The sequence below is a fragment of the Hakea prostrata genome, chromosome 5 (assembly GCF_041222555.1).
Source record: "Hakea prostrata isolate BN-2017 chromosome 5, UWA_Hpros_2, whole genome shotgun sequence".
Lineage (NCBI taxonomy): Eukaryota > Viridiplantae > Streptophyta > Magnoliopsida > Proteales > Proteaceae > Hakea > Hakea prostrata.
In genome coordinates, this window is record NC_142604.1 from 55894255 (window position 1) to 55917366 (window position 23112).

A 23112-nucleotide genomic window follows, 5' to 3' on the forward strand; every position below is an offset into this window, starting at 1 on the left:
ACCATCCCTAAAGGGGATATTGATCATCAAAATAAAGCCAATCTATTTGCTGAAGATGGCACAAGAACTTGCCCATGAAGCCATAGATAGACAAAGTGATAGGATCTGGATTGAAAGACCTTTAAATGATCTTACTACTTAGTAATCTTTGTTTTCTTTGTATCAAAAAAAAAACACTCCTTAAAAGCCCAACATGCCAATCCATACATCATAGCTAGTCTTTTGACAACAAAGAGAAAACAACAATATAAACATATCAGAGTGCACCATTAAGAATAATTGAAGTACCTTTAGTGAAGAAATTAACGAAGGACTAAACCAGATTAGGTCAGCAGCAGACTGTTCAACATCTTGGAACAGCTGATCAGCAACAAAGGTATCCTGCAGACCATAGCTCAATGCTTCCTCCCTAGAAAGAAATTAAAATAATAATAATAAAGGACAAATATTCATTAAAGAAGCATTAATTAAGGACAAACAACTAAACTTCAAATAAACAATTAGAAGAACAAGTAAGATATTGAACTAGTTGAGAAGAATAGGTCAGCATGACAATGTAAACAAAGACCATGCTTCATTATAGAGATAAAAGATGTTGAAATATCTGCAATAGGGACAGTTTATGGGGAGTTTATTAGAGTTTGCTTTAAGTGCTTTACGTTTCGATTTAATGAGGGTAGTTTTGTTTTTTTATTTAAGTTATTATGTTTTAAATAGTAAAGCCTGTAGTTCTAGATGAACACTAGAACTGCAGGGTGCATCTTCTCCTTAGCCTTTGCCGCCTTCTTTTTCCCCCGTTATCTCTTTTCTTCTCCATTTTCTTCCTTGGTCATATTACTTCTGCTTATAGTCTAACAAAAGGGATTTACATAAAAGCTATGATAGGTAAGGTATGAGTTGGGCAATGCAGATCCAGAACCTAATTAGGCTATTTTAGCTTGAACCAACATCAGGTTGATAGATAAGATTTGAATCTCTGTACCTAACGCCCATGATAATGGGTCTAGTCTTGAAAAAGGGCAGACCCAATGCAGAAGGCTTCCACACAAGCACAATCAGGAAGGCAATTTTCCTACACAGCCTTACCTCAGCAATTTTTGCTGAGAAGCAATTTCGAAACCTTGACCTTAGGCTACAAGGTGGTCCACCGACCATTGTGCCAAGGCCCACTCCAATAATGGGCCTACTCTATGGCCTGAAAATTGAGTATCTAGTCTAAGTACAAAAATTGCTCAATATTTAGTCTGCCTGAGTTTAGAGTTGAACCGGTCAATGTTGGTTCAGAAGGTATTTGGGTCAATTTAAGTTAGGGTTAGCTGGGTAAACTAAAGTTGGGGTAAATAGTTTCATCCTAAAATCCTATTTAGGTAACATGTTAGGTTACACCATGCATAAGCTGAAAAGATAGTGTTATGCTTACATTAAAGCTCCTTAGTCTAGTACTAGCAGGAAATGTAATATCACTGAAGATTCACGAAACTAGGCATTTTTTTGAACTCATTTGCTATCTTTTTGACCACTCAAGTTTCTCAACATTTCTTAGATAGACTATCAATTGATGTTTCTTGTTCCCATGTCATCTCCCTAAGGTTAAAACCCAAATTAATTTAAAGAAACCATCATTAACTCAACCAATTGGTTTCAAACTTGAACCCCAATCTCTTTCAACCATTCTCCACACACCCTCCAAACCTGGAATCAAACAAATAAACCAAGACCCCATTCAAGGTGCCCAATTTTTAACCCTAAACACCTCAAGGAAATTCCAAGAAGCCCCTATTTTCCTTCATCGAGTTGGTCATGATGGAGATCTTGGAAATGGCCCTCAATCAACTGGGGCTACATACTAAACAACTTGTATCCTCCCAATTCTGCATATCCAACATTGATAGATATGGGTGTTAGGCCTTTGCTTAATATGTTTGTGTAGTTAAAAGCCTATACTATGGGCCCAAAAGTTTAATGGAGGCTAAGTACAAGAATAAGTGACTTTACTATTTTATTGGTATCATTAGAATTTTAGCACCTGTAATCACCCTAGGGATTGAAAGGAAATTTAGAAAGGAGAGAAGAGGGAGAGAGCTTGTGCGTGTATCTTTTGGCTCTCCCTTGGTACTTTATTTATAATGTAAAATCAAGTCTTAGTTTAGGAAAGTTTCCTAAATTGAGTTACATAAAGAAGGAAAATTACCTATTGCATAAATCTCCAAATCTACTAAAAAGGACACTATCCTAGGGAGATTACTTGTCAGCCAAGCAATAAGAAAAATAGAAAGTAACTAAAATAAAAACCTAATCTAATATAGAAAGTGATATTCTAACAGGTATAATTATGTAAATTGCCAACATAAGCTATAAGGGCAGAATGATATTATCTTACATTGTTATTTCAGTTTAAATGTCCTAATCTAAGTCAACTAGTTTCTATTTTGAGTTAGAATTCAACTAGGAGTACATATTAGATTGGAACTCCATCTTATTATGTGTAGTTAAGTCCTTCCATTCAATGAGAAGGCACCCAACTTTAACATGATTGATAAAGCTTCTCAGTTCGAATATTCTCGTGTATTGCTGCTGCAACTGTGTTAGTTCCATAGTTGTTAAGACAGCATCCTTGAGCGTTCCTAGCCTGAAAGGCAGTCTAATGCCATTTAAAGAAAGAAAAGAAGAAAAAAAATAGAGAAGAGAGAAAGAAAGAAAGATTGATATATGTTATATTGAGATTCCATTTAGTAACTTCTGGTTTGAATGTACATAACTAGAATCTGCATCAGCTACATGGGATCAAAAAAATTGGGAATTCAAATTTCATCAATCACAATTAAGGTTAGCATGACTCATGAGGGACTAACTAAGACCTGAAGTGAAGGCCCAAGCTTCCTCCCATAGAAAAAAAAATCGACAAAAATTTGTCAAAATTTCAGTCAAAATGTCTGCGATTTTCAAAAACGAAACGAAACACAAGGTCACGAATATGAAATGTTTCGTATCGACTGAAACGATACGAAATTCCGAGCGAAACAACACAAAATTTCGTATCATTTCATATCGACCAGAAACAATACAGACCCTGTCATAAAAATCAACCTTTTTGACAGAACCTGCGAAATTTCACAGGTTCCACTATTTTGACCCATATCAACTCTCCAGATTCCAATATATTTCGATTTTTTTATTTTTCTTGCTTTCATCCCTCATTTAACCAAATTTCTAGAACTCCATTACATTCAAACACTAATTTGGTCCTCAGTTTGTCGATTTTCTCAAATCTTGCAAGGTAAACAACCTCCTCATTTTTTTTATTTTTGTTTTGTTTGTGCCTTAAATCTTCTTGGATTGCTTCCAAATTTATGTATGTTTACTTTAGAGTGTTGATCTATGAATTTGTAGTGTCAAAATAAATTTTTTGTTCTTCCTACTATTTTTTTATTTTTCTGTTATTAAAAGTTATCTTGCAAATTGCATACTGCTAAAAATGTATATGTATAGTAGATGTATGAGCTTGAAATTAATGTATGTGAGAGTCGAGACACTATATTGCTAAAAAAAATTATGTTAATTATCTATTTTTACTATATTTAATATATATTTAAATCATTTTAAAAATATTTAAATATTAAAAAACTAATTAATTTATGTTTTAAATTTAAAAATAGGAGAGTATTAGTAGTGGAAGCATGTTGTGGAGCCTTTTAAGATAATTAGTGTGTATTTTATATATTTTTTAAATTATTTAAATTTATTAATAAAATGCTTACTTATTTTTGCTTTATATTTAAAAATAGGAGGTTATTATTAGAAGCATGTATGTAATTTTTGGAGCATATTGTGGAGTTTTTTAAGATAATTAGTGTTTATTTTTTGTATCAGACACTCTCTTTCAAAGATATCACACATAGCTTAGCAACACGGGAGGCCACTGATAGCTGATAGGAAGAAGAGCAAGTGTATTTACTGCAAAAAATAAATAGGAAGAGGTGGGGCCACTAGACTGAAAGGTGCATCTAGCTGGTGGAAACAAGGATGTAGTAAGGTGCCAAAGGTGCCCTAAGAGGTCAAGAAGGCAATGGTCTCATACTTGAATAAGGGAAAGCAAAAGAGAAAGAGAAGAGAACACAGAGGGAGGAGTTCGAGGATGCATGCCTAGATGACCTTCAAGAGCCCAAGGATTATGATCTAGAGGAGTCAAGAGAGAATGGATGTGACCCTGACCTAGAGGCCGAATAGATCAGGAGGGCAATGATGATGAGTAGGGAGCAGCAGAGGGCTGATGACATGAGGAGGCAACAGAGGTCTATCGGTTGTGGGACCTCTAGAGAGCCAACAAGTATGGGAGGCACAGGTCAGTTCCCAAATCCCAATGAGGAGGAGTTAGAGTGTGAGGCAAGAGGTTCCTATCCCACGGCCCCCAACAAGGGGTCGAGCTTCATCAACACATCCAACAAATTCTACGCAGTGATCCGGCCCTATTTAGGAGGCCTGAGCAAAAGCAGAGGAAGTTGAAGCACTTATGGGGGAGTGTGAAGGAGAAAGTGGGGATGGTTTTCTCCAAATGGGCTTATTACCACAGTATTCCAGCACATACAGCCCAACGGCCCTACTATAGGGATATAATTGAGGAGATAGGCAAGGCTAGGAGTGGTGTACAGGGACCCACTCCATATAAGATATATAATGTCTATTTGCCTAAGCATAAGGAAGAGTTAAATGAGTATATTCATGGATTAAATCCCACATGGGCTTATTATGAAGTGACTGTGATGGTTGATGGTTGGACAGGTCCAACTAGACAGTCCATCATCAATTTCATGTTGAATTGTGATGGGAGGCAAGTGTTCCTCAAGTCAATAGATGCATCTAGTGAGAAGAAGGATGTAAACTACATTTATAAATTATTAAAGCAAGTGGTGAAGGAGGTTGGAGTGGAGAATGTGATCCAAATTGTGACTGATAATGGCTCCAATTACAAGAAAGTTGGGTTGAAGATGCATGGGAACCCAAGGTATCAAAACATGCTTCTACTTCTAATACTAATTTCATTTTTAATTACATGTATTTACATTACATGGACACTTTATAACTTTGTATTGATGCCTTGATGGATAGACAGATATAGGCTCTTTTGAACTCCATGTGCTGCTCACTGCATTGACTTAATGCTAAAGGACATCAGAAAGGTCAAGCTTGTGAAGAAGACCATGGAGCAAGCCCGACAAGTTAGCACCTTCATTTATAACCACACATATGCATTAAAGATGATATAGGACAAGTGTCAGGGTGACTTAGTGAGGCCAGGCATAACTAGATTTGCTACTAATTGGATAACATTGCAAAGCTTTTAGAGTAGGAAGACTGGCCTTAGGAACATGTTTGCATCAAAACAATGGTTTAACTGGGAGGGTTCTTCATCCGTAGGAGAAAGGAGAGCACAGTTGACCATATTCGATGACAATTTCTGTCATAATGTGAGGATAGTGGTGAAGATGTTTGAGCCTGTGGTGCACTGGTGCATATGTTGAGGATGGTAAATCAACAAAGAAAACCTACTCTACCACACATATAGGCTGCAATAGATAGGATGAAGCAGCAAGTTGCTCGGTGTACCCACACAAGGAACAAGAAAGTCATCAACATCATCCAAGTTAGATGGGAGTCTATGTTGTAGCATCCACTGCATAAAGCTAGTTAGTTGTCAAGTCTAGGAATCAATTTAATTTTCATTATGTTATCACACTATTAAATATTTAAGTATTGACTATTCCCTCTTTATTTTTGCTTTTTTTACAAAGCATACTAGTTAAATCCCAAGTACCATTACAAGGACAATCTTGGGATGAGGCAAGATTTGATGGATGCCGTCCAAACTATAGTGGAGAAGTTGGAAACGGATCCATCTAACCAAGCAATCATCCTTATGGAGGTGAGATAGTGATTTGATATTCACAATTCATATTTGATACTAAGTTACTAACCTAGTTATTGTTTTTTTCCATTATATATTAGATAAAGGCATTTAGGGATGCCACTGGGAACTTCTATTGTTTCATGGCAGAGATCGGGACAGAACCCGCCCCTGGGGGTAAGTTCATTCATTATATATTTAATTATTATATTCTATCTATAACTTAGTTATTTAAGTATTAAAATGACTTGGAGTTTATGACTGTTGTAGCTAAATGGCGGTTGCAATCTGGATGTGATTCACCCCACTTGAGTACGATTGCAAGCAAAGTGCTCTCCCAAACATGTTCCCCCAATGGTTGTGAGCGAAATTGGAGCACCTTCAGCCTCACCCACTCAAAGAAGCACAACCGATTGCGTGTGAAGCGTGTAGAGGACCTTGTCTACTTACATTATGAGGATCATATTAGACAGGGAATGGACAACAAGAGTAACAGTATCGAGTTGGCCGACATATTTGAGATGGATGATGATGATAACCTAGTAGTTGATTGGATCAGGGACCGTGGAGAACCACTGCTAGATGAGGAGGGAGGTCATCCCAGTGAGACGATTGCAAAGGAGATGAGGGTTGATGTGGAGGACTTCATGGCCCAGGAAGGGAGTGCACATGCAACGCTTGCCCGTCCCTTCGTGCCACACCCTACTGCATCCACCCAGAGTGAGGATTTGATTGTCTGGTCCGACACTGAGGATGATGCGACTCAGGCCTCTATCAATGACGATGATGGTGAGAAAATTTCGGATTTTGCTTGGGAGCAGTGGCACTAGTGCCTACGTGGCACTGCAAGTGAACGGCTCGATTCTAATATTGAAGCTTGAATTTAATCTTGATTGTCGTTTTTTTGCATGTGCTCTCTTTAAGTGGCATTGACTCGGTTTGCTCTGGCTTTAAGTCGGACCGTAGAATCGGTTCATTTTGAACCAAACGAACCATAACCACATGAAACGGCATGGTGCCATTCTGTGCACCTACAAAATGGCACCATGCCGTTTCACTTTTGTGGTCACACGGTGATAAAACAGCATGGTGTCATTCTGCGCACCTGCAAAATGGCACCATGTCTTTTCACTTTTCTAGTCACAGTGATGAAAAGGCACCATGCCTTTTTATTTATGTGGTCACACTGATAAAACGGCATGCTGCCTTTCACACACCTGCAAAACGGCACCATGCCATTTCAGTTTTTTCATTTCGGTTCACACAGTTCAAAACGAACCGGTTTACGATTCGAGTTTAAGGCAGTAAACCAACACTGCTCCTCACTTAAAATCTGAATTTTTGCACATGCATGAAATCCATGGCCAAAATTTAATCTAATACCCAACTTTAAATCTTGGCCATTGGCTGCTTGGAGCAATACCTACATGGCACTGCTTGGAGCAATGCCTACATGGCACTGCTCCCAAGCAAAATCCGGAAATTTCGGCTTTTTTCAAGGTCGAAATTCCTGTTTCGACCAACAAAAATTCCTTGGTCCATACTCCTATGAGGGAATATATGGTAGCCCACCCCATAGAGATGGAGGGCCGACAAGTAGCTATTTGTATACATCATGGTTGTGGATCTCGTTGTCGTGGTGCTGCTAAAGCCAGTGGTCCTGGAGCTGATGGTGGAGCTGAGGATCTTGATTGAAACTTTATGATTTGGTCTCATTCCATGATTGTCTTCTACTATTGTGAACTTATGACTTTGGATTATGACTTACAAACACTTACTTATGGTTGTGAAGACATTTAAGTTCTTTGATGTATTTGATGGTTGATACACTAGCTTTTCCTTTACTGCTTTAAATGTTTTACGTTACATTTTGTCTAACCTTGCATTCCCCCATCCTTTAGCATTTCAATTTCACAAATAGGGTCGACTAAGAAGACATACTTGGGGTTATTTTCTCACAAATACAAGGCTACCGGTGTGTTCAAAAGGCATTAAACAGGCTAAATACCAAATTTCTGTCCAAGCAGGACCCTAAAACCTACCAAGATGGGCCACCAAGTTGACACAACAAAAAAAACCCCACATCTCGACCAAGATCTCGGTTTCTCAGGGCAGCGAAGTGCTAACATACGATGATACTACTATGTGTCTATGTGTTCGTAACAAGCAACGTAGTCTTCTAGTCTTACATGTTCCTAATTATATTTGCTTGCAACCACTATCAATGGAGCATCAACAAGTTATAAGCCTCTCATGTGCAGATCCTCAGCTTGGGTATGTGAACGGTGACCCCACCCCCTCATTTTTTTCGTTCTTCCCATCCTTCAATTGCTCTCTTCGTGAAGCTCGCCGCTGCAGATCACCACTTTGGTCTCCATTACTCCATGAGACTATATTGCAATAAGGAGGATCCCATAACATTTCCCAAATACACAAATTGCCGCAGCATGACCGTATGAAATGCATAGAGGCTGATCAACATTTCGAAAACAAGAAAATTGACTCTCTAGTGTATGGAAACACATTGTGTGACGGGTTTTCAACTGGCTGGTGTGATTAAAAACAAAAAGAATCAATTCTTCATAGTTCCATGCCAACTTGAGCAAACTGCACATCTTGATATCAACACCCAAACTTAAGAGGAAGTTCTAGAATACTAGTTACAAGGATATGATCGAACTGTAAGTACGACTTATGGAGGACCACAACTGTGAAGGTATTGGCAACAGCAGCTTAAATTATTAGTAATAGTGTATGGAGAACAGATCGACTAAATTTCTCTCCACTGTTTTACCCATGACCTCTTCTTTCTCTCTCCTCATTCTCCTCGCCTTCTTCTGCTTCTCTGCTCAAATCATTACCTGTAATCAGAAACCAACCAGAACCAGCAGGGCTTGCAACTTATACACACCCATATTTTAGTTTCCTCCACCAAGTATGGAGAGAGTCCACATTCAAAATAATTTCAGTGCTATGACTAAATATAAAGCATTAAAACTTGAAATAAAAGAAAAGAACCAAAAACTGACCGACTGCGAAAGATTTGCCCTTTTCATACTCAAAACAGTAGATAAAAATCATCATAAATTAAAATTGCCATAACCATGAATGATTTTCAAATTGCCAAAAAAAGTCAGTACACTTACTTGGAATCACTTCTGCAGAATATATTATACAACAACACTCGATCATCTTTAAGAATCCAAAGTTTTTTGGAAGAAATAAAAAAATCAATGGTTTGTCCCTGTCAGAATCCAATAATCAGTTGAATTAAAGAAATTTATACACCTACAACCAAAGAGCACAGATACAATTGCATACCTGCAAAGGAATAGTTGTTATTGAAGACTCAGCTGACAAATTGATCTTTTCACCCAGGGTAACAAAAAGCTTCAAAGTTGCAACTAATGTTGCATTCATTTCCTTCAAATATACAACAAGTGCCCAGATAAAATCACCATTAACCATGTGAAGAAAAGGAACATAAAGCTAATTTACTTTTTAAATTTTCTAGTGAGGAACAAGATGGTAACAAAGAGTTACTGAATGTATGGATACTGTTAAGCAAAAATAAATTCCCCAAATTGCATAAATGATGTACTGGAGTAAAATAGATGTCTTAATTATAGTAAAGGAGCCATAACTGAAAAAATATTGATTTCTTAAAAACTAGTAAAACTACAGATAGAAAATGATATTATATGCAACAGCCAGTTCAACAAACACAAATGAGAATGGAGTAGAAATGCAAATTATGCACATCACAAAAATTCCGCACAAAATAAAAAAGCTCTGATGAAATAATAGCTCTAGGTATGCAAACATACCACAGTACCATATAAGACTGCAAGACAAATTAGACCAGTATTATCAGCATCACCAACACGTAACTTTGTAGCTGAAACACCTAAAAGTCAAAACAATATATCTTATAAACATTAACTACAGAGAAAGACCAAGCATTTAAGAATGTTAAATGTATCTCTTACAGAGGTGCTCACTAGTCAAAGCCTCAAAAAACAATTAAGATTATACTATACAGAGATGCTCATACAAGTGGCATGTATAATTAGATTATAAATCGAAAGAAATATGTTATATGGATGAACTTTGAAATATTATGCTTCTTAAGGAACTGAGAAAAACAAGACTGCAAAAGGCTGATGTTGTTAAGGGCTTTTTGGGGAAACATCTCCTCTCTCAAGATTGGAGCTAGCTAGCGCTAGCACTAGCACTAGATATCCAGGGGGATGCTTCCCTCTCCTATTTCCTTTCAGTTTCCTACATTGAGTGGGGTTAAATGCTAGGAACCCTACTGTGTTTTGTTTCGTTTTTCTTTTTCCTTATCAAACATGTATTCCCTTTCTACTCAGAATTGTTTACCTACTGGTTATCAAGTATAAATGCCCCATCAGGGGCTGTGAAGAACCCTTATTTTTACTTCCCTTTTTTGGCCTGGATGTTTTATTTTCACCTTAAATACAATTTGTTAGCATTTTCTTCAGTTAGGGTAATAGCCAACTGATTGGCAAGCTTAGAGTCCTATTGTGTTTCAGTTACCAGCTTTACATAAATTATAACGAAGGATGTAAAACATAACCACCCATACAAATCGATGAATTAAAAAAAATAAAAAAATGAAGAAGTATTGCATTCCTAACCCTAAGTTGTGGTTTGTGTCTTTTCTCTCTCTCGTTGCTCCTCTCTCATACCTCAAATCTGACAATCCCTCACCAAAAGATCCATCTCTCTTATCTGCATCACTGGGTCTATAATATCACATCGATTAGGTTTGCAATAACAAAAGTAAAGAGGAGAGATGGAGTTGCAAACTTGAATGCTGTAACAAAATGAATTACTTTCAGACTTCAAACAGGAGGAGGATGGTAGAGCAAAATTAGCAACACTTACGCAACACCCTCCTCTTTCTCTTTTGTTTTCATGTATACGAACAGAAATCCAACTAAATGGAAGCGAAGAATTAAGAAAAAGAACCAAGGGTAATTGAAATTGCCTGTCATTGTCGGAATGGTAATAGAATGGTTGAGAAGCTTAACATGACTTAAAAGATCCCAGATTCGTAAGGCCCCATCAGCATGAAGCACAAAAAGTAATTTCCTTCCATGCACCTCTGATATTACTAGATCCTGCACAGCTCCAGTACTCTTGACCCTAGATGTCATGTTCAATATGTTGAGTACACATCAACAATGAATAAGATACACAACTGTGAAGGTTAATAGAAATTGCATCAGTAAATGAACTGCATTATTATTTTAAAAGGAGTAGATTAACTAGGTTAATAGAACTTACATCAGTAAATGAACTGCATTATTATTTTAAAAGGAGTAGATTAACTGTTCGACTAGTTTATGACATGTCAAAATAGACACATGGAATACCTAATTAGAGCATAGTTGTCAAGGCACCGCCTAGGCGTCAAGGCGCTGTGGTAGTTCTAGCCTTCCAGGCATCTAGGTTGTGCCATGTTGCTAGGCGTCTTTTTTGGTGTAGCCTTGATTTTCTTCCACCCTCAGATGCCTTGTCGCTTAGATGCCATGACAACTATGAAGTATGAATTAGAGTATCACCATCCAACAAAGTACAATTGATCTTGGAAAGGTTCCTTCAGACACTCTTTGCTTCCCATCCCCAACTAGATCAAAGATCATTAACCCTTCTATTTTTATTTTTTTTTTTTTTTTTTTTTTGGTGAGTAAAATCTATTTCCAAAACCCCAGGAAGGGGGACTCTAGCTCCTTCCTGAATTAATTGCCAATTTCTGGTCATTCAGACTCATAAGCAAATCATATTAGTATTTAGACAGTGAAGGGGGAGGGGGGGAAAGGAGGGGGATATACAAGGAGAAAGGGGAGAACAGATAGGAGGAAACAAGCACAACCTACAGAAGGCTGGCCCTAAGAGCGAAGGAGGGAAACATCTAAAGCCAACCTAAAATAATAAGCTTCTTCCTTGGAAAATGTATGTGCTGGAACAAGTTAAGTTAGAAGTTGACATCAAATAGATGGCTTTGCGAATCAGGTCAACAGAGTGAGATTTGGAAGTCCATCTTCTGACTGTCTGAGATTTCACTGCATGGATATATATGAGATGTACCAGCACCAAAGACAAGTTTGCCAACAATGGCACAGATCTGTAAGAAGTCCAACTTAACCATAGCATTCTCTAGCAAAAGGAAGGGACCTCTAGCCACATGGCCAAATGAGAGAAACATTTTTTTCCACATAGAGAAGGCTAGGGAGCAGGAAAAAAGATAGACGGCCAAGAGTCTTCATGACTATCCTAGCAAAGGATGAAAGAAGGGAGACAGGGATCCAACGGTGAAGGAGAAAGGATTGGGTGGGTAGACATAGCTTTAAAGCTCTCCAAAAGTTAAAGCCATGGCAAGGATGATGACCTTAAACCAGAAAAAGGAGGACCAAGGAACAAAAGGGCCACATTATCTGATGCCCTATTGTAAAGGCGACGCCCAGGAGTCTTGGCCCTTTTTTAGGTCAAGGCTACCTAGAGACGCCTTGTCACCTTACTTGGTGTCACCTTGGTCTTTGTTGCCCTCTATCGCCTCGCCTTGCCTTGTTGGCTTGACAACTATGATCTAACGAAGTCCCAAGTAAAGGAAGTGCATAAGGGGCCCAAGGGCATAGGAAGCCAAGTAATTTAGTCCATCAGGGAGGGGTTAGCACCTTATCAAGAGAAGAGGTGGAAACGAAGCTCAGACCCTAGTAGGACAAGAGGGAAAGGATATAGGGGGCAACCAAGCTACAAGAAGGATGAAGGGGGTGGTGGATTTTGGCATACTAGAGGGGTTGAACTAGCAGGCGCCCAAAAAGTTAAAGAGAACTTCAACCGGGCCTAGGGGGTCCAACCAAAAGGAAATCAAGGAACCATTAGCAATCAAGGAGGAAGTAGTTGACCAAGAGGCAAATGAGGGTAATTTTGTACAAACAAAGGATGCCGGCAAGGGTTAAGGACTATACAAATGAAGTTAGCTTAAGAAGGTAGGAGCAAACAAAAATGACCTACATCTTTTGCACTTGGAGGAAATAGCCTGAGGATACCAGCTACATTATAGCCCCTAATCCTACAGAGACATGTGCCATTCACATTTAGGAAGGCAAATGGCCATCCATTATCCAACTGATATTTAGAGAATTATTTGCCTTTCTATGGGAGGAGCAAAGAGAATTCCATGGCATAAATGGTATGTCCTGGAAAAACATAAGTGCCAGTGTGCCACACCATTAAATATATATAAAGGATGGTTCTATTTAGCCCAACTCTTGCAAAGAATAAGAATTTGAATTTTCCAAAGCTGAAGCCTGTTGCCGAGAAGTCCAACAAAGGGTGCAATGGTGCCTACTACTTAGGCAACCTAGCTGGAACAAGGGGAAGCTCAAGATATTTCACAATCCGGGTCCCTAAGGTGAATCCAAAGAGATGAAAGAGTGTTGTTCGATAGAATGTAAAACCCCAACGAGGAAGAATTGGGATTTCAGAATAGTAATAAATAGACATTTAAAGAGATTAAGGGGGGACATAACAAAGATGGAAGAGGAGTTGCCAAAGGAGAAGATCATGAGGTCATCAGTAGAAGCAAGATGGGCGAGATTAATGTGAACCATTTGGGACTGGAGAAATGAGGTATTGGTCCTCCTTAGCCTGAATCCTTCTAAAAGAATCCTTAAGAACCAAGAAAACGAGGAAAGGAGAGAGAAATAGGGCAGCCTTTACAAAAACCAACTTTAGAGGGGAAGAATCTAGTTGGGAAACTATTGACAATGACGAGGGGGAGAGGGAATATAACAATGTATCCAACAACAGGGGACATCCAGATCGTGACATTGCAAATGAACTCTCATAGTAGGGAATCAATGCTCTGTTGATGTCAATCTTCATAAACACATTACTATTTCACTGTTTGATTTCAGCCTACAGTTTCAATATTGTTTTGAGTTCGTCTTGTTTAACAATGGCTTGTCTTCAATCATAGCTGTAAACATTTATCTCATCTTGGGAACCAAAATTAAGCATAAGGAGCAACAAGTTCAATTTCAACAAGTATTAACCTCCATAAAGTCAAAATATACTGTTAAAATCTACCAAATGGGCACAAAGTTTGTCCATTTCATAGCTTAACTCGAAATGGTTTTGATGTAAACAGGTATAGCATGTAGGATATTGCCCTAGAATCAGGCTCACTCAAAGATCCTCTCCAATAGACAGCAGTCAATTAGGGCTTAGAATACCCTACAGCTGAATGGAATGCATTGGTTATGGGTAAATTTTATCACCTATGGTTTGAAATTCTTGGGTTTTTATAGGTTTTGGGAATACTAGGGATCTGGGGTTCTGATTTAAACCCAGGTCTAGGGTTAAAGGTATTATGGTAATTCTCCCTAGATCTAAGGGCTGCCCAGAAATTCCAGAAAAAGGGAGGGTCAATTCAGGGTGTTCAGGGTATTCTAAAACTCTGAAAACCGTGCTGTAACAAAAAGTTAGATCTGAATTGTACTAAAATAGAAAACAAGGGTTTTGGAGGGAATTTGGTTAGGGTAGGAGAGGGGAATTCCCTGACAGTCCTGCAGTTTCAGTACTGATATTCTTGCTGTTCTGTTACTTCACACTTGAATTTTGATTGTTCAGTGACTCTAGAATATCAACAGAGCTTAAAAAAGAATCAGATTTCAGAAACTTAAAAATTCTGCAGAATTCCCAAGGTAGGGGATGAAGTATAGAAATTTTCTGGACTAAGGGAACTAGGTTTACTTGGGGGAATAGCAGTGGGGCTAAGTTCTAGGGTTAGGTGTGATTCAAGGGAAGGGGAAAGAGGGCCAAAGGGGCTGGGGAAGAGGTGTTAACAGGGGGTGGGGCCTGCTGCTCTTGCAGGGAAGAAAGGGGAGGGGAAGGGCCTATGGTTGCAAGGGGAGGGGAAGGGCCTATGGTTGCAAGGGGAAGGGGTGGGGGCTTGCTCGAACATAAGGGGAAGAGAGTGAGGGAGGTTGCAATGGGGTTGAGGAGGTCCTATGGGGCCACACAAGAGAGTGGCAGAAGAGGGCTGCAGGAGAGGGATGAGGCAAGCTGGGGGCGTGGTTTTTTATGGTTGCTGGATTTATTGCTTATTTGCTTTTAGGCTGAGATTGCTTGCTGGAGTTGCAGAACGCAGACTGAGATAACCGCAGGGTCCCCCTCAAAGGAACCCTGTCAATACCACTCTAGCTGCAATAAACTCAATAATTTTGTTCATCAAAACTGAAAATTACAATGAAATAAAAGGCTATTTTATAGCCTTTAAAAGACGTTGACCCAATGTGAGAATCCCTAATAGACAGGGATCCTACCACTTGATGTAGAGTCTTAAACTTGGGACTCTAACTAATAAAAGACAAATCTCAATCAAAAGCAAATTCCTAAAAGATAAGAACCCTCTTTGCTAAAATGTCTTATCCTACCCACAAACTAACCAATTCCAACACAACTTAAATTACTAACTTAAAATGGACTTGGACTCTTTCATAACTCAAAAAATACTAACTCAAGTGAAAAAGAAAAAAAAAATAGATCCATAACCCTTGGATCAAGGAGGTTCCAACCAGACCCATCTTCTAGGGCTGAAAAAATTACCAACATGCCCTTGGGGAATTTGGCCAGCTTTGGATTGGCTTCTTTGGCTCTAGGTTGTGGGCCCAATTTAAGAGGGGGGGGTGTCAACCTTGTTCACATCAGGTTCCTTTATGATAAGGGTTGTGAAGAAAATATTTCCTAGGGGAAGGGTTAGGATAATGTTTTATGGTCAATTATATCAAAAGATATGAAACCCAACCCATGAGAGACACAGGATAAAACTTGGAAGCATTGTAGGGTTTGGATGGCTAAATTGAAAGATATTAAGGTTCTTATTTGTAGGGTCTTGGGAAGTACTAAAATTCCAGAAAGTAGTATATTGAAATCAGAAGGTCAAATTGGAATCTAAGGCCACTTGGGTTGGGTGGATAAGGCTCCTAAAGTTTGGCACAGAAACATTGAAATTTGGCTCTCTGTAAAAATCCGAAAATTCAAGAAAATAAAAAGAAAGCATGGGATGGATGGGGGAAGAAAAAGGAAGCCTAGGGAAGGGGTTGGGAATGATGTTCACTTACTTGGAGATTGCAAAAGGCTGCTGTTATGGTTGAATTGCTGTTGGAATTGAAGAACACTTGCTGAAATTGAAGAAGGAGATGATGTAACTAGCTAAGGACAGCAAGAGGGCCCAAGCCCACTTGAGTTATGAAGCAAGCCCAGGCGAGGATGAACCAACACTGGGGCAATTTGGTCATTTTCCACCCCCAGATCGAGTCCTAATTAGCTGAAATTAATCCAGTTATCTTTTTAGAGTCCTTTTCTGTTTTTCTTTTGTTATTTGGAGTCCCAATTAAAAGTTATTTAAGAGTTTTAGTTTGACTAGAAAGTTAGGTAGTTGTGGATTCCTTATCTTATCTCTTTTTTTTTCTTTTTTTTCTTTTTTTTTTTTTTGGGGAAGTACGAAGGGGCTTTATTAAGCCGGGGGATGGGATATTAATATGCCTCAGCAAGAGTCGAACCCACAACCTCTTCCTTATCTTATCTTTTAGTAGTTGTTTGAACTATCTTTCATTGGTAAAGTCCAAGTCTTAAGTACTGGGATCCTTATCAGTTAAGGAGTCCCAAGTAAAGTTCTGTTTTGAGGGCTATAAATAGCCTAGAGTCAATGCAGTTTGGTAGTTTTGATGCATGTAAATTATGAGTTGAGAAAATAGACTTCAGAGAAGTAGTGGGATTCCTTCGACGACTGGATATTTTGCCATTGCTTTCTGTAATTAGGTTCTTCTTCTTCCTCTTCAAACTTCAATAACCATCTAATCCAAGCTATCCAAGTAAGTACAGCCCCACCCTACCCCTCCCCCCTGCAACCGTACCCTCTTCCCCCCCCCCCTCTGTTAGACCCACTTCCGCAGCCCCGTTAGACCCCCTTTCCACTTCCCTAGGTCACCCCACCCCTGTGACAGCAATCTGCAGTTAATCCCTAAGTAAAGGTCCTGTTAACTGAATTTCTGGAATTCTGCACTTCATCTTTGTCACTGGAGTTCTGCAGAATTTTGAAATCTCTGAAAAACCCTAACTTAGAACATCTTGACCTTCTTAACACGTCTGAAACCTCAATCCTCCCTCTGAATTGCAAACCAGCAGATAGAGCCAAGGCCCCCTGGCCGAAACATACCCTAACCCTAGTTTTAGTTTCAATTAGAATTTCAAATATGGAAATTCAACTACAGTGAACTTCAGATCTTATTCTCAGTTACAGCACGCCCTAGAAGACCCTACAACCTCTGAAACATCCGTTCCCCCTTTTGCTGGAAATCCTGGGCAACCCTAAGAATACAGGGAAATTACCAAACTACACCTGACCCTAGATTGGGGGTTACATCGGGAGATCTCACACAACCGATGCGGCCTTCCCCAGAATCCATGACTTGACTTGCCTTCTAACTCAGATTTAATTTCATTCAATTCAACTAAATTACATGATTTGAAACCTTTATTTATAGCCTCAAATAAAGAAATCATAAAGGACTCTAAATTGGAAAACTTATTAGCACTCTAACTGACTTAACCAAAACTAACTCAACTGCTACTTGACTAAGACTTTTGACTCAAACAAGAAAACACAATAACTCTAAAGGACTCTAGTCCAAATTCTAAGAGTAGATAAGGAGTCCTAAAATCAAGAAGAACTAAAATGGACTAAAATTAGGGGATCCCAACATAATTGGGAATCTCACCTAGACTAGGACGCTAAAACAACTTGCAAAATACTAACCAGAAAAATTAAAAGAAAACAAAAAGATCCAGGGCCCAGACAACACACTAGATTCAATGGACCCAAACCTAAGACACCCGGATTTTGACAAAATGAGCAAAATACCCTGGTTCCTGTGGAACCCCTTGAAATAATTTACATCAAGTTTGGTGGCCAGATAATGGGATTTTTCCTTTGTAGGTTTACAGTGCCTATTCAAACATCTCATAAATTTTCGAATCATTAAACTTTGTGGAGGTGGAGGAATCCCAAAGTGGTAGTTTAGACTGATGCAAACTATTTCTAGGGGTTCCATAGGGGCTAGGGTCACTTCCCCAAAGCCCACAACTACTAATTCAATCTAAGGGCATTTTGATAATTTTGCAAGTTTTGTGGTGTCCTAAGTCTAGGTCCCATCAAGTCTAGTTATATGTCTAGACCCTAGATCTATTTTTATTTTTTATTATTTGGATCATTAGTTGGTGTTTTATTGAAAAGTCCTTGTCTAAGAGTGATTTCTAGTTGTGTTAGAATCATAGTAGGAAATATCGTCGAAACTTGGCGATATTTCAATGTTTTGGTAAGTAGCGACACGAAACCCTGACTGAAAACAAAAAATCCAAAATGTCAACGATATATCGCCTTGTGTTATATTGCCAAGAAATCTATTATAAAAGGCAACATTTGGTCAACATTTCACCTAGAGCTTCTCTCTCTTCTAGTGTTTGATTCTTGCTATTTTTGTGTCGATCTTCAACATTTGGGGGTAGTTCTTGCGTGATAAATAGTACGATGGACCATCAGCAAGGGATGGATCCAGCGAGGCATAGTACTTGGTACTAAGATGATGGGATCACTATGTACTTGACACTTGTATAGTTGTACATGATATATACTTGACCACTTCTATACTTGTATAATGAATTTTAGTTGTTCTTTCTTTATTTCTTTTTTTTTTTTTCTTTTTTTTCTTTTTTTGCAATTTAATTACATATTTATATTTGTTTAAATTCATATTCCAAACTTTCAGCTTCGCCAACATATAGGCGAGCATGTGCCAATCAAGAACAACCCTTTAGATTAGGATTTAGGCAAAAATAACACTCCCAATGTATTTATTGGCCTCAAGTTAGACTAGACACCAAAAATCAGTCCAAAATAACCCCCAAAAAAAAAAAACTGAGGGGACGAAATTTCACTGAAATATTTCCAATTTTTTGCGACATATTGCCCAAATTTCGAGGTTTTGGTAGTTTCGCAAGGTGGCGCCATTTTCGCGAAATTTCACACTGGTTGGAATCCCCTATTTCGAGTCTACTTTTTATTAGAATTTCATATATACTCTTGGCATCTTAATTGGGTCTCTCTAGAGTAAGTTGTGAGAGAGTTTGTTTTTATGTGAGAAGTTGTTACTCAAGTCAGAGTCCAAATTAGAATAAGAAAGTCAACTTGATGTCAATTAGGTTTCCTAGTCTAAGTATTAGTGTGTTTGTTTTTGAGGCTATAAATAAAGCCTCCATGCTCTATAAACACAACTTGGATGGATTAATAAAATTTCTGAGTTAGGAGAAAACAAGTTGTGGGGCATCCTTGGAAGATCTGAGGCAGCATTAGAGTGATTGGATATCTCCATTTGCAAGTAAGTAAAGCCCCTCCCCCTCCCTTTTCAGCCCCCTTCTTCCTCTCCCCCAGCCCATGCAAACTTCCCTACCCCATCTTCTTCCTTGCAGAAGCACCTCTCACCCTCCCCCCCCCCCCTTTCAAACTCCTAGATCCCCAACCCCTAACCATCCCCTCCTCTTCTAGTTAGGTTGCAACTTTCCCCTTACCCTAGTCCTAACCTTTAGATTTCCATCCAGCCATCATCCACTAGGTTTACAAATTTTCTAATTCATTCAGTTTTCACGCTGTTGAGTGATGCATGTCGAATTGCTATTAGAATTATTATATCCTTTCCTTTCTTCTCTTTTATTTCCCAAGAGGTCCTTCCATCATTCAAGCGGCAGTTAGGAAAATCTTCAACGACAGTAAGTTACTTCTTTTTCCCCGGCACCTATTCTTCTTCATATAGTCTTGTAACCCAAACCATATTTTCCCTTTTTTATGCATTTCCAAAAACCCTAGCCATTAAAACCTGTCTCCAGTCTAAACAAACCATTAGAATCCATTCCACAGGTTATGTGCATCATCCCGTTTGTCTCATCAAGGGTACACATCACATCAACATCAAAGACCCAAGGTTATAGCCCCTTCCTTGAATTTCAGGCTTCCCAAGAAACCTAAATCTCAAACTTGGCATTGGTGGCCCTGACCCGCCTTGTCATGACCTAAGCCCGAATAGGGCTTGGGCTCAAGATTTTGGCCCTAAGGAAGGGTCAGGGCCAAAATATTCTAACCTTGGATTAGGGCCAAGGGCTGGCCTGGGATTACTGTTTGTACCACCTTAGGCCTGATTTTTGCCCTAATTTTAACCATGCTTTTGGCCTTAATTCTGACCTTGATTTTGACTCTGATTCTGGCCCTAATTTTTGCCCTTATTTTAACCCTGATTTTGGCCCTAATCCTAACCCTAACTTTCATCATAATATTAAGCTTTATACTAACGTTGATCCAAACTCAAAGTCATTCTAATCCAATGAGTACACTTAAATTTACATTATTTATTGTTGTCATTTTGTAGACATAAATGATTAACTTTTTTTATTTTTAATATATCACGATAAAAACAGACTAATTTTTTTATTTCTTTTAATGTTGTCATTCAATAAAATTAACTGATTTATTTTTTCACTTTAATCTGCTATGATGAAGACAAACATTTTTTTTGCCATAAATGATAAAAAACAAACTAAATCATTCGTTACATCCTACATTCTTATTAAATATATTTATGTAAATAATTATTGACTTACATATGATTAGAATTCCAATTCAGTTTAATCAGGGTGATTTAGAATCAAAATTCTAATTTACAATCTTAATTTGGAGCATCTAAGTAAAATTTCAAAATAGAAGGTTCTTAAGAAAAATTTGAATGACATGATCTATAGATTGATTTTATTTATATGAAATAATATATTAAAAAATATTTTTAATTATTTAATTGTAGATAAAAGACAATACCTCGGCCTTCAATGATGTGAAGTATCTAATATCTATTGTATATCTTTTTATTAATGAATCAGTCAAATGAATATGACAACTTGCCAAGAAATTCACAAATAAATCAGTGGTAAAATGTAATTCGTAGTTCTTTTATAAGAATCCTATTTTTCAATACGGAATTGACCAAAATTATTAGTATTATTTGAAATTTTTTATTTGAAATAATAAAATTATACTAACCTATGTTCTAAAATGAATGTTTGACAAAAAAAAAAGTTCTAAGTTTTAAATGTTATTTATATTTCTACTTTCTTCTAGGAAAAAAGAATTGGGTTTAAATTAACAAGGTATGATAGATACTTTACGTCATTAGACTAGTTTTTGTCTTTTAAAATGTATTATGTTAGTAGGGACCACTAGGGGTGCCATTGATATTTTAATTTGATTTGTAGTGACAATGATATTAAAAAACAAATCACGAAATGCCACTAACAAGTTAAGTATATCATTTATATATTATATAAAAAAAATATAAAAAAAAAAAACTCCCTCTTGCATTCCTTTAAGATTTTTTTGTAGGAATTTAAGATTTTTTTTCAATGTCTTATACACTGACTAGGCATTTTTAAAATTAGAATTATAATGAAAAGTGTAAAACTCTAAAAATTAACATCACATTGTATTTGTTAGTCACTTTTTATATAATACATTTATCATAGAATAGTATTTTTATTTATTAGATAGACAGATGGTTCAAATTGAAAAATAAGTGAGATTCAAAATTAACAGCAAGTTGGATTATGCATATCAATTATAATATGATTCAAATTTGATCACAGATAGTAGGGGTGTCAATAAAACCATGTAACCCAGCCTGCCCCAAACCCGCCCTGGCCTGGCCCAATGTCAACTTGATTTTTTCAACCCGAAGGGTAGGCTTGGGTTACAAAACTGAACAACCATATGTTAGTTTAGTTTCATTACGTTTTACTGAAAATGTAATTATAACGTCAATGCAAGGTTGGTTAGTTGGTAAAATCTTTTCTCTTCATCCAAGAGGTCTTAGGTTCAATTCCAAATGCACGGAAAAAGTTTTAAGAGACACATGGAAAATTTTTCATTTTGTTTCTTAAATATTAAGGGGCGGAACAGCTGAGTTGTGGCTTCGGTTTTAATTTCAATTTCTAGGGTTGGGTTAGGGTTCAAGGCTGGCCCGGCCCAACAAGGGACAATTAGGGCAGGAATGGGCTAGACTTGACCCTGTAGGACTTAGGGCCAGGAACAAGAATTCTAGGCCCTGAATTAGGGTCAAGGCAGGAATGGGCTTAGCCAAAAACATATAGGGCTGGGATTGGGATTGGAAAAGTCATGCCCTGTTGCAGCCCTAACACCAATATAACCACCAGAACTGTACCAGATTTTCGAACTCAACCCCATATACTACTACCTAAGCTCCTTCCAAGTCAAAACGCTATCTAACCACTACAACCTTTGTTCTTCAGCATCCCAAATTCACAATCAAGTACACCAAACTCCTAAATCCCAAACTTTTTGGATATAGATCTTGGAAGCCCGGCCCCTGGTAGAAACTCTTCAATCTGGAACTACTTCAAGCACAAGTCAATTTCTTCTCACATCCTAGGTGCCTTGTCAACTACTTAGAAAATATATAACAAAAGGCTGGCCCAAAGGCCCATTTGACAAAGGGAAGAAAAGAGAAAAACAAATACAACAACAATAAGCCTTGTCCCAACTAAATGGGGTCGGCTACATGGATTCTTGCCTTCCAATCAGTTCTGTTTTCAAGCAAATAAACAACTGGTCCAAACTATGGAAGATATAAACAGTGTTTCAATTACAGCACTTGTTATTTGTTGACTTGTTAAAACTACTGGTTACCAAAAATTTACATTTTCCAGCCATATATTGATTCTTCCTCAAAACTTCTGCAGCAACCATGCATAATTCAAAAACAAACAAACTACTGAGCTACAGTGTCCCTATATTTAACCAGGGCAACAAGTACCTTGCCATTAGTCCCCAGAAGCGACCTATCCCAACATCATCTCGAAGTTCGCACACGCGATCTGTTCATTACAACTGAAATGTCAAGTGAAGCACAAAACCATTTCCAATAATAAATTTTCATAAAAAAGTCATTGGTGATACAACCACATGCAGATCTGCTAGCCAGTAGAACATTTCATCAACTAACTCCTGAAGATGGGGATCAATTCCCACTACTTAAGGTGAACACATGGAGGCAATATGG

General features: G+C 38.0%; 1 protein-coding gene across 2 annotated transcripts in view; it reads right to left on the bottom strand.

Moving 5' to 3' along the window:
- Nucleotides 1-23112, bottom strand: part of SAR1 (SUPPRESSOR OF AUXIN RESISTANCE1) — an 84260-nt gene that overhangs the window by 42903 nt on the left and 18245 nt on the right. For both annotated transcript variants that reach the window (XM_089154751.1, XM_089154750.1), the window contains exons 5-10: nt 22867-22927; nt 10917-11074; nt 9730-9809; nt 9224-9325; nt 9049-9146; nt 289-409 (exon numbers count right to left, since the gene is read on the bottom strand). In XM_089154751.1, the coding sequence (XP_089010877.1) occupies nt 289-409; nt 9049-9146; nt 9224-9325; nt 9730-9809; nt 10917-11074; nt 22867-22927 (620 nt within the window). The remainder of the gene's footprint in view (nt 1-288; nt 410-9048; nt 9147-9223; nt 9326-9729; nt 9810-10916; nt 11075-22866; nt 22928-23112) is intronic.